This window comes from Musca domestica, unplaced genomic scaffold (genome assembly GCF_030504385.1).
Source record: "Musca domestica strain aabys unplaced genomic scaffold, Musca_domestica.polishedcontigs.V.1.1 10, whole genome shotgun sequence".
Classification (NCBI taxonomy): Eukaryota; Metazoa; Arthropoda; class Insecta; order Diptera; family Muscidae; genus Musca; species Musca domestica.
Window position 1 is genome coordinate 10,743,909 of NW_026712115.1, and position 13,106 is coordinate 10,757,014.

The window sequence follows — 13,106 nt, forward strand, 5'->3', positions numbered from 1 at the left end:
GATTTGTCTGAAAATTGTCTGAAAATTGTATTTGTAGATCATAATGGGTCCTAGTTCATGTGGCGAGACATTGCATGTATAGGTCCACGCTTTGATATAGCCCCCATATAACGGTACCTCCCGATATTCGGTATTTTGATGATTTTTGCAACATTTTTTCATGGATTTGACTAAAAATTGGTATTTGTTGGTTATAAAGTGTTCTAGCTCCGGTGGCGAAACATTACATGTATAGGTATAGCCCCCATATAACGGTATCTCCCGATATTCGGCATTTTGATGGTTTTTGTCACATTTTTTCACGGATTTGTCTGAAAATTGGTATTTGTATGTCATAATGGGTCCTAGTTCGTGTGGCGAAACATTGTATGCATATGTTCACGTTTTGGTATGGCCCCCATATAACGGTACCTCCCGATATTCGGTATTTTGATGATTTTTGCCACATTTGTTCACGGATTTGTCTGAAAATTGGTATTTGTATGTCATAATGGGTCCTAGTTCATGTGGCGAAACATTCTATGTATAGGTATAGCCCCCATATAACGGTATCTCCCGATATTCGGCATTTTGATGGTTTTTGTCACATTTTTTCACGGATTTGTCTAAAAATTGTTGGTCATAATAGGTTCTAGTTCCGTTGGCGAAACAGTGTATGTATAGGTCTAAAAATTGGTATTTGTAGGTCATAATTGGTTCTAATGTTTCCATTGTCCTAAGGTGGAGGGCCCAGCCGAACTTAATGTTTTTTTACTTGTTTCAAATAGCGTTTTTATATAATAACAGGTAAAAAAGTAGTAAGTTCGGCTGGGCCGAACTTTAAATACCCTCCACCATTTAGAACGAATTTGGAAATTCTCGAAAAAGATAACATTCGCCAAAAATTCTACATCTTAAAAATACCGAATATAGCCGTTATATTAGGGTCTGTATGACGTGCACCTACATAGGCATTGTTTGTCACAAGCCATTACCATATTCAAATTCGAAACTTGAAATGAACAGCGAATAATGTAGTTAAAATCATCAAAATACCGTACATAGGCAGGTACCGTTATAACGGAGCTATACGAAGACCTGAACCTGTCACAGACTGTAGTTTCCATCACGAACTCTAACTACGTAACTTGTAACTACTACGGTGAATAATGACGCTAATATCATTAAAATGCCGAATATTGGGAGGTATAGGAAGACGTGGACCTGCATAGACGATTTTCTGTCTCAGGTTGTAGTATCCATTTCGAACTTCAAATGCCAAATTTGAAACAATTCCGTTGATTAATGTCGCTAAAATCATCAAAATACCGAATATCGGGAGGTACCGTTATATGGAGGCTATATCAAAGCGGAGACCTACATGACCCATTACCCTTGATCAGCGTAAAATTCTTAGACGATTTAGCAATATCCGTCTGTCTGTCTGTCCGTTTGTCTGTTGTAATCACGCTATCTTTCGAACGAATTGAGATAGAAGGTTAAAATTTTGCACAAATGTTTATTATGCTAGTAAGCGGGTTAAGTTCGTAAATGGACCATGTAGGTCCACGTTTTCATATAGCCCCCACGTTGCTTTAGTTTTTCTTTTTTTCTTTCACGTCATCCTTCGAAAATTATGATTTGTAGAAGATTTTTTCACAAACTCACGCAAAGTAAAGTTTTAACCCTTAGTAGAATTTTATGACAAATATTTTTGTAGAATGTTTTGACTTGCTAAGATCCCATTAAAAATACGTTTTTAACAACATTTAAAAAAAGATCAAAAAAGCCTTTTGGTGACTGGCTTGAGGGTTAAAATTTTTAACCAAAATATTTCTCGTATTCTTATGGCGGAATCAAGAAGGTAAAGTCATCTCAAATAAACATTATCATCTCTGCATTTTCTGTAACTGAGCATATAAAATACAATTCATATGAACTGTCACAACAAACCGATTTGTTTATTTACATTAAACCATTGAAATATTCAATAGATTTTGTGATAAAAAAACATCAACGTCTGTGTGTAGAATTAAAATTGTGCCGACGGCGAAAAATATAGCAAATGTCTAAAATGGTCAAAAATATTACATAGTAAGCTCCACCCGATTTTTCTTGATTTCATTTAAACCCTTACGACTTCAGACGCTATATTTCTATCAATGAACGACCTAGTGTGAAGATGGTATACATTGGTCCATTCTTCTGGTATCTCCCCTACAAAGCGTCAAGACTTCGAATAATTATAACACTCACAAAATGCGAATTCTTTTCAAACTCTGCATATCTTAATACATATACAAACCTATGTAGTTGGGTGGAATTCAATGTTTTACAAAATCAGTGGCGTTTCATTATTATTTTATGATTTTCCATGGAACAATGAAATAAAGGTAACATCATTTCAATTTAGCATTCCCAGCTTTGCATTTTCTGTAATTTACCTTGTCAATTTTTAATGCATAAAAATAGCTCCCATCTCTGATTTTGTGAGTATACACTGGTGGCCAAAACTAAAGCAACTGAAATTACAAGGAGAATGAATGCTCTGTAACTTTTATAAAAATTGGGTAAATGAGAAAGTTTTTCTAGTTTTAAATTAGGCACTTTATTCACTTTTTAAAAACTTTAAACGAAAAACCAAAATTAATTTTTATATAAAGAATAATGTATGATAAAGTCAATTAACCCGATATTGGCGTGGACAAAACAAAATCTGAAAACATCGGAAACCTAGGATAGCTTTCAGAAACGATAATATTAATTGGAATCCAGCTCAATGGAAAAACGTTTCATTCTGGTATGAGTCTACGTTTAATATTAGGGGCTCAGACATGAAAAAATTTACGTTGAGAAGACCAAAAAAAATGAAAGACTCAAGCCGCAGTGTTGCAAGGGTACAGTGAAGCATGAGGGAGGGTTTAAAATGGTGTGGCTCTGTTTTTCTTTTATGGACTTGTGCCTATCTATGAAATAAAGGAAGTTATGGATCGGTTTGTTTACAAAGATGTGTTGAACATCACGTTGTTCCTTTCCGCTGAGGAAAATATTCGGCTTATTTGGGCGTTTCAGCATGACAATGATCCCAAACATGCATCACAACGTGTCAAGGATTGGTTGCGGGAGTCAAAAATCAGTGTTTTGTCATGGCCGGCACAATCATCTGACCTAAACCCCATAGAAAATCTTTGGAGTATCGTAGACAGGAAGATCAAGCGAGATTCGGAAAGAAATGAACACAACATTTTCCAAAGAATTCAGGGTGCCTGGAAAAGCATACCCAAGGATCAAATTGAGCGTATTATAGATTCAATGCCTCGTAGGGGTGCTGCTATCAAAAATAATGGATGCTATCGACTACTAGCCAAAATTTAATTATTTTAAAAAATCAAAAAGTTGCTTTAGTTTTGACCAAGCAAAAATTGGATCATTTTAGTTTTCCATATATTATTTTTCATTCAATATTATTTTTGTATTCTTATTTTTAGTTTTTTTTAAACGTGAATTAAACACCTCATTTAAAACTAAAAATATAATTACGATTTCTTTATTTTTTGTTAAAGTTAGAGGGCATTTATTGTCTTCGCGATTTTAGTTGCTTTAGTTTTGGCCACCAGTGTATAATGGATTTATGAATATTGATTTTGACAATGAGAGGTTGCCAAATGCATAAATTTGCAAAAAAAATGTAAACATATGATTATATGACTTTACCTTCTTAGTTCTACCATGTGATTTTCTTATAGAAAAAAATATTGTAATAAAGTTGTTTCACAAAATTAAAATTATTCTACAATCCAGGATTTGCTACGGCTATGGGGTAATTTTCTCACAGCACCTTGCATTAAAAATTCAAAATGAACGATTAAATGTATTTCTGTTTCTTCCATTTTTAACAACAATCTTTTACAATAAAAAAGGAAGCCTTTTTAAAAAAAAAAACTACAAGAGGTTTTATTTCAAATGTCTTAATCGAACTTAAAATGTTACTTTCAAGAAAATCTTACAAACTATCTATGAAATTTAATTTAGTGGCAAATGTTGGTGACTCTTACATACTGTGGCGTGATTTGCGTATGCTGCTCATCAGACAGCATGCAAATGTAAGTGCCACAAGTTCTACAAGCGCAACACCAATGCCAGCATAACGAATTATGTTGACGTTGGATGACCAGAAGTTCAAGAATTCTTTGCGACAACCGGGTTTGAATTCATAGACACTAGCTTCACAAGCGTTATCCAAGGTACCGCAACAGGAATTTGGAACTTGCAAATTATTTGAGGTGTAATCTATAGAGCCAGTAAGACCGCAACATTTGAACTATGGAAGTAGGAGAAGAAATATAAATTTATCTGTAGACGATGCTATGCATGTATGTGTGTATACAACTAAATACTTACGCTAATTTGCAGAGCATCCATGGGGTATCCATTGGCCTGGTCATTCTTTTCCCAGACGGTGTTAACAACCTTTTCCATGGAATTCATAAATTCTTTATATTTGACGAACATCCATACCACCAAAGCAATTTGCAGGCAGAAAACAATGAACATGAAAATGGCGTACTACAAAAAGTAAAGGATCTGATAACAACTGGTATTTTCCGAAAAGAATTAAATGTTCACTTACAATGGATGTGCAACAGACACTTTCGCGTATAGCTCCACAACAGCCGAAGAACGCTATGATGAAAATGATGCAGCCCAAAATAATGATCAAAATTGGGATGAGATCTGTGTTGATTACATCACTGAAGTCCGACAAATCGCCAACATTGTTGACCATAATAGAGCCAAGAACGATAAGTAAAATGCCACAAAGCTGAAAGAAAAAGAAAACCGAATTTAAATTGGTAACAATTAGAAGTGGTGTCGCAGCGTTAAAGGGTGGTCAACACAGTGTCACGCTTGTGATAAAGTATGGATAAAGTATCGCATCGACACAGCTGCTGGGGCAATGAAATTTTTGAATGAAAAATTATTCAAATTTGTTAATTGGTGTCGTATAGGGAAATTTTAAAAATCTACTTATTTTTCAAGAAATGTTAAAAAAAAATGACATATCAATGTTTCCAAGCGTTGACGCATCTACCTGAATTCTTCTACCATGGTACAAGAATAACAACACCATCATATGCTTTGTTGGTAAAATCAGCAAAGCATGCACGCCCTTATTAGAGTAGAGTTTGCTCGTTTTGTTTTTTCTACTACAAGCAGCGCTCTTGCCGTCATATGTTTACATTTTTACCAAATTATACATTTGACAAAATTTCATTGTCATCGCTTTCTATTCAGTGCTTTGTTCCCGTACCTGCAAGAATCTACTAGTTTTGCAATTTATTTCGATATCATCAAGAGAACATCGGTTATCGTAGTAAAAACTTTTACATTCTTGCAGTTCTGGATAAGACCACAGTTAAATTTGACAAGATAAATTGTAATGAGGTTACCTTCTTAAGTCTACCTTGTTAGAGGAATAGGGCTTTGGAGAAATAACAAGTAAAAAATCAATTGAATACCCTCCACCAATCCGTTAAATTCTTATTTCCCTTTAAAATTCGAATGCCGAATATAGCCGTTATATTGGGGTCTATAAGAAGACGCGAACCTGCATAGACAATTTTTGTCATAAGCTGTCACAATATTCACATACGAAATTTAAAAGAACCCGTGTACCTAAAATCGTCAAAATACCACATATAGGAGGTACCGTTATATTAGGGCTTATACTGGACCTTCATAGAGAGTTTTCTGTCACAGACTTTAGTTCCCATTGCGAACTCTTAATATTTGAAATAACTCCGGTGAATAATGTCCCTACAATAGTCAAAGACATTTATCTTCCAGTTCCTTGAAAGAATTTCTAGCATGGATTTTTAGACAATTCCATTGAAAAATGTAGCTAAAATCGTTATCCTATACGGAATATCGGGGGGTATCATTGTATGGGGGCTATACGATATCGTGAACCGGTATAGCTCATCTTCGAACTTGACCCGCCTGCAGGCAAAAGTCTGATCTGAGGGAACTCTACACTGATCAAGAATATATATATACTTTGTTAGGTCTAAAATTATTATCTCGATCCTCCTTGTATCTTATCATTTGGCATTAATATGCCATGCAACGATGCCAAGCCGCTTATATATCACCACCTGAGGGCCACGTTAAACGCTCCTACAAAAAACATACAGAACTTTAAAATTATGTTTTAAGTTCTAAATATCATGGGCATAATTTTAATAACGTGTTATACTGAAATGTATTTAATAGGAACATGGTTTTATTTATGGCATTTTACGATTACTCATGTCATTTTATATATTATTATCTCTTGCGGAAGTGACAATCAAATAGGTCGAAGAGAGGTGGTATGAAAGAAGTTGTATGTCTGTTTTGAATTGACCGTACTGTCAAAGTAATACAATACAACAAATAAAACTACAAATCTCTCAACCATGGTAGAATTAAGAAGGTAAAGTCATGAAATCATACGCATATTTTTTTTTCAAAATGATTGATTTGACAATATCTCATTGTCAAAATTTATATTTAGGATTTCATTGTACATACACAAATCAGAGATGGAAACCTGTCTTGCAGCGAAATTTAACTAGCTAAATTACAGAAAATACAGAGATGGGTATGCTTGTTTAAAATGACTTTACTTTCTTAATTTTACCATGATTATACATCCATATCCATATCGTATTTTTGAAATTAAAAAACTAACCGATCATGCCGCTGTCGTGGAAAACCTATTCCAGGAACATTCATAATAGTCATATTTTTTTATCTATAACACAACACATGTGTTATCATTGGGGAATTTCCTGTGGTCTATGTGGTTCCACACCGAGTGCAAACAACTACAACAATGATTGCTTTTTTCATATTTTTGTTTTTAGAGAATGAAAAGTGGTTAAGGGTGTCAATATTTTTCAAAACCGCTACAAAAGAAGATCATATCAGAATAAAGTTAGTACCTGTCAAGGACATTCGTCAGTAAATGTAGTTTTTTTTTGTTTGAATACTGTGCTTTCTTCTGATAGTAGTATTATATATATTTTTAAAAAATAATATTTTTTATGCTTTGAAAGTTATTAGGAAATAAAGAATCAAAGGTTTGGGATTCTGGACTTACAATGTGTTTACATACATATTTTTATCCGCAAATATAAATCTTTTGATTCCGATGCGAGGATTTACATTCCAAGGCCCATTGAACGAAAAATGCTAATGTGATTGAAAAACGTTCCGACTGTCAACATTTTTGTTTAACATACTACGGATGGAATCAGCTGGTATTATCGGAAGTCCTAATAGATAGGCCATGCTACATACCATGGTACAGTCAATCGGTACTGGATTTACCGCAGCTGATCATCTATCCGCTAGCAACGAGGACTAGTACGGGACCGGAAACTCGTCGATTTTCAGGGTTACAGTAAGTAGTTCCACTTAAGACCCCTCATAGTGTAAACTACTGCAAACTTTAATATGGGGATGTCATACGAGTTAACCAATTGGCTCTCTTTGCATTATCTGTAGATGGTACCATGGTACAATAAGGAGGTAGAACAGCTTCGTAAAACTACTGAAATACTGCCCTGAGGCTATGCCCGCTTCCTGTCAGAATTATTCAAAATTGCATGCAACAAGTTGTTTTCATTTATTTGATATTTTTTGTTCAATTTTTAAATGAGTCAAAAAGCGCGAAAGAAGAATGAAATGCTTGGATGTTCTCTAAAAAATTTGATCCTAGATGCGTGCCCCGCAATTTAAATTTCTTCCAATTATTGATTTTGAAAATATTTTATTTTTAAAAGCTATAAATACATACACAAAATTGGCAGTGGTCGGGCACACTTAGAAAAAAATTGTAATCAGCTGGTAGCTCTACCTTACCTTTTTATTGTACCATGGATGGTACTTTACTGGTTCTAGATTTCAATTCATATACCAGTGACCAAAGACTAACCCCTACCTAGTCCCAATTATATAGTACCTTTAACTTTATTGTTGGTGTTTTTTATTTATTCGCAACAGTCGCCCTTTCGTTTACTTGGGTACAAAAAAAGTTTCAATTGATTTCCTTCGCATTTATTAGGGGCAACATTTTGTACTAGTACGACTTATAACTAGTGCAGGACTGACGAAATAGAGTTAATTGGAATTATCATTGTTAGCGGGTAGATTAGTTGTCAAAACACTTATCGCGTTCGAAATCACATTACGAAAGATATACAAACAATAAACAAAATGTAAATACATTTTGACATTTCGTCTGATTGGTGTAACATGACAAAATTGGTGTACGATAACAAAATATGTCGTACAACATATTACCAAATCTTGTTCGATAACCCAAAAGTCCAATAAATGAGAGCGAGTAAAGAGAGCAATTTTGACATTTAAGTTGCTGAGAGTTTGCAAAATATAACTGGATTCATTGTTCGAAACAATGTTTTCTTGCAATATTTTATCAAATATTGTTCGGTAACTTTTTGTATTATTTGGATGTGAGATGGAATTCTCTCAGAAAATTTCATTTAGTAATTCATATTAGAAAAGCTATTGCACATTACCCATTATTGGGACATGCCACATACCATGGCCATAATGCTGGCTGTCAAAAATGTTTTGACAGCATTTTTGGAGTTCAAAATTTTGAATTAAAAATTATTTAAATGAGTTTTGACTGCATGGTAGAATTAATAAGGTAAAGTCTTGCAATCATATGTTCACAACTTTTTAAAAAGAATACGCATGACAACATCTCATTGTCAAAATGTGTATTCAAAATTCCTTTAAATATACAACAAGTTAAAAAGTTGTAAGTTCGGCCGGGCCGAACTTTGAATACCCTCAACCATTTGGTACAAATTTGGCAATTTTCAAAAAAAAATAAAATCCGTTAAAATCTTAAAAAAACCGAATGTAGCCGTATATATACGTCTATACGACGACGTGGACCTTCAAAGGCAACTTTTTGTCAGAAGCTATTACAATATTCAAATGCGAAACTTTAAAAAAAAATTGAGTTTTGCCTTATTAAGGCGAAGATCATATGTTTTATGATTTAAGTGATTGTTTTCTCTTTCGAGACGAGCTTAATGATCTGAAATTTGCAGTGAAAAGGAAAGCCAGATAGACACTATCACACACTCACCACTATGCGACGCGTTTCGCCGTTGGTTAAGCGGCTCATCAGGCATATTTGATGTGGATGATGGCTTACAAGGGCCGTTCTCTGGAAAGTAGTATATATTTCGAACTTATTGCAAATTAGCATATGCGAATTATACACTAGAAATTCTCCAGGTTCGACTCAAGTTCTATTGGCAGATCTTTTTCACAGCAACGTTTTTTTGTTTATGATGTAGTTAAAATCAACCGGTTACTAATGTCGCTAAAATCATTAAAATACCAAATATTGAGAGGTACCGTTATATGGGGGCTAGACGAAGACGTGGACCTACATGGCCCATTTTCAATACGAAAAGTCCTGCAGACATAATACAAATTTGAGTAAATGTTTATAAACTTACATCATTCCGTTCGGAAGCTCGAGTGATTTCCACAGACGGACATTGCTAAATCGACATAGAATTTTATGCTGATCAAGAATATGTATACTTTGTGGGGTCTAAAATGTATAATACGAGGTATTACAAACGGAATGACAAACTTAATATACCCCCTTACTATGGTGGAGGATATAAAAATTAGAGATGGGAACCTGTTTTCTATGCAGTGAAATTCGACAAGGTAAATTACAGAAAATTCAAAGATGGATGTGCTTATTTGAAATGACTTTACCTTCCTTATTTTACCATGTTTAACTGTTAAAAATCACATATCATAACAATATCTGAAGGGCATCGTATAAGAAAATATTTAAAAAGCCATTTATTTTTGGAGAATTGTGTAAATATTTTTTACGCATCAATCTACCATGTTACTATAGGCATTATCAGACGGAATAGGGTTTACATGTGTGCTGTCACTTTTATTATCTATGTGTATTTATTTACATATGACTCATAATTTTTGGTATCACACACTTGCATATGTTTTTAGTTTCCTTTAATTATTGCGATTACATGTTTTTAATAAAAAAATATTTTACAATTGAATTTTTATCATAAATTTCATTTTATATATTTTCAAAGAACAAACAAACCAGAATTTATATTAAATTGTATATTTCCGATGAAAATGGGGCTCACACGATATGTACAACATCTACAAAACATTTCGTCTGATAAAGCCTTAACGGAATGCAACACAGTGTTTTTATGCGGTAGACTACAAAGTCACAAGTGTTTTCGCAAAAGCGTGTTTTATATTTCCCAGCGGCATTTATATCCTCCTAAAGGTCTGTTTACGTATGATAAATTCAATGAATTTCAACTGTCAATTCCATTGCATATGAGCCATGGTAGAAGAATACAGACAATAAACCGTCAAACCAATTTTGGATTTAAATTTTTTGAATGAAAAATTAAATTTTTAAAAATGCATATTATAACAACTTCCGATTGACTTCGTACAAGAAAACATATAAAAATCTACTAATTTTTGATAAAACCTTTTTAATTTGTTTGACATGTCAATGTTCCTAAGAGTTGTTGCATGTATTCTTCTACCATGAGTATACGCCAAATCTTAAATCCAATGAATTTCATTTAACGTATTCCCAATAGAATTGACTGTTGAAATTCACGGCATTTATTATTTGTGTTCGGCTTTATAGGTTTTCTCCCTCCCCTTACATCAATGTCTTAGACTCATATGTACATGTACGAAATATAGGGTGAGATGAAAAAAATGCAACAAACTTCAGACTCCTGTCATCTCTAAGCCACTCGTCCGACAGCTGTTAAAATTATTCCAGTGACAGCTACAAAAGCATTTTCGTGAGAATTTTCCAGAAAAAAGTTATTTGTGATGGAATTCAAGCGTGAGAGTGTGACTTCTTTATATTTGGCTGGAAAACCAGAAGTGGCTATCGTTAGAGCACTCCAGCATTTATATTGGAATAAATCTTTTTTGTCTCGTACCATCGCTCGTTACCGTGAGACTGGTAGCATAGCCTGACGTCAAGGAAGTGGACGGAAGAAAACAGCATCATCAGCAAAAATGGTTCGAAATGTCAAGAAGCGACTTGATCGAAACCCGCGTCGTGGTGCCGAGAAATGACTCGTGAGCTGATCATATTGCAATATTCCATTCGGCTAGTATTGAAAAATGAGCTCGGGGTAAAAACATTGAAATTCCAAAAAGTGCAAGAACTTACACCGCAACAGAAAGGAAATGGACTTAAAAGAGCTAAAGAGTTGCTTCGCTTGGCCGAAAGTGATGAACTGCCGAATTTATTTTACTCCGATGAGAAAACATTTTTGTCCAGCAGTTCGTAAACAAACAAATTGATCGTGTTTACTTGTCAAAGAGTTCAGCTGAAAATGTGCACCTTCGGTTGGCCACGAGAACGGCAATGGTGATGTGGGCCGCCATAACAGCCGATGGTCGCTCTCCGCTCGTATTAATCGACCGTGCCATCAGAATAAATGGCGAATATTATCGCGAAAATATTTTGGAGGGTGTATTAAAGCCTTGGGCACGCAAATATTTTGGTCACAGACCTAGGACATCCCAACAGGACTCAGCACGCACCGCCCAAGAATGGTTACAAAATTAGGTTCCTCGCTTCATTTCCAGCGCACAATGGCCACCAAAATCTCCGGATACTAAACCGTTGGACTATTTTTTCTTTTGGAAAGCAAGGTTGGCACTAAAAAATACCAAAGTGTCGATCACCTTAAGCAAACGCTTCGCCAGGAATAGGCCAAAATAGCGCAGAGCAACATTCGGGCAGCGTGTGACGATTTTATTGGCGTTTGAAGGCCATACATAATTCGTGCCAAAGGTGACCAATTCGACAAATTTAAACTTATTTTAAATTTTGATGCTATTTCCGACATTTTTGCTCTCATTCATTTCACATGAAAATCGAAACTACACTTTTTACACGAACATTTAGTATATCTTAAAGATAATATCTAATATATAGTATATATTAAAAATATGATTTGAACGTGTGACGATATCACAGAGCTATTAAAAAATGTTGAACCTATTTTTATTACTTCGTATCAATTATTCTTTGAGACACTGGAGCTGTGGTTACTCCTATCTGATGTTTGGTACACACAACATTTTTTAAGTGGTTTACATTATAAAAATACGTCGTTTATTTGCCATATGTACGTTATATGGAAATGATTATTTAAATATGGCACTTTATCACACATGTTTTTTTTTTTTGAACAGTGTTGGCTTGCTTGTTCGGGATACCGTAGTATTTTGTTGTTGCAAAATGGTCAGGCTTTATCCCTTTTTTGTTTTGTTTTTTTTTGAATTACTTTATATATCCTCTCATAAAGTCCATGTTTTCCAATTAAATCACTTTCAATTATTAATTACTTTATGTTTTTTGCATCACTTACCACAAATATCAAATTAAAAATATATAAAATATATTTAACAATGTGGGCCATGCAATTCATTTTGATATTTGTTTATTAGCAATTAGGTTATCAAATTTAAATAATTTATTTATTAAAGATGTTTATTAAAAAAACGTATGTGTTTTTTTGATTAAATGCACTATTCTTTTTTTATTTCCGCTGAATGGGAAGGAGCGGTCGATGTCTTGTTCGCTTAAGTGAACTTGTCGTTGCGAATCGTTCGAATAATTTCAAGTATTTAACTAACAAAGCCTTTTTAATGGATCCAGATACAATTTCATTGAAGTATTTTTGTACCGAGAGTTCGCGTATCTTATCGAAGCTCTTATCAAAAGACACACAAAACCAAAAATAAAAAACAAAAATAAAAAACAAGAATAAAAATGATAACTGAAATGGGCCTTAGTGGAGTGCGAGCGACTATCTAGCCCCCCAATTTGTCACATGCGCCTATTGTATCCAAACAAGAAGCACCTTATGGAAATAGGTACGCCATAATAAAGAAAGGTATGGATGTTACCATTCGCAAAAAACGTCAGGTCTGAATGAGCCAAATACAAAACAAATACATTTACAATGGCTCATTATCATTAA

At 34.2% G+C, this 13,106-nt stretch overlaps 1 protein-coding gene across 1 annotated transcript; it reads right to left on the bottom strand.

Annotated features, from left to right (window-relative positions):
- Nucleotides 1–3,823: 3,823 nt before the first annotated feature.
- Nucleotides 3,824–12,750, bottom strand: LOC101897503 (CD63 antigen). The gene is made up of 4 exons (XM_005179619.4): nucleotides 12,492–12,750; nucleotides 4,610–4,801; nucleotides 4,381–4,545; nucleotides 3,824–4,300 (listed from the first exon to the last, which is right to left on the bottom strand). Exons 1-4 carry the CDS (start codon nucleotides 12,549–12,551, stop codon nucleotides 4,031–4,033), a joined length of 687 nt encoding a protein of 228 aa, XP_005179676.1. The 5' UTR covers nucleotides 12,552–12,750; the 3' UTR covers nucleotides 3,824–4,030.
- Between the last annotated feature and the right edge of the window lie 356 nt (nucleotides 12,751–13,106).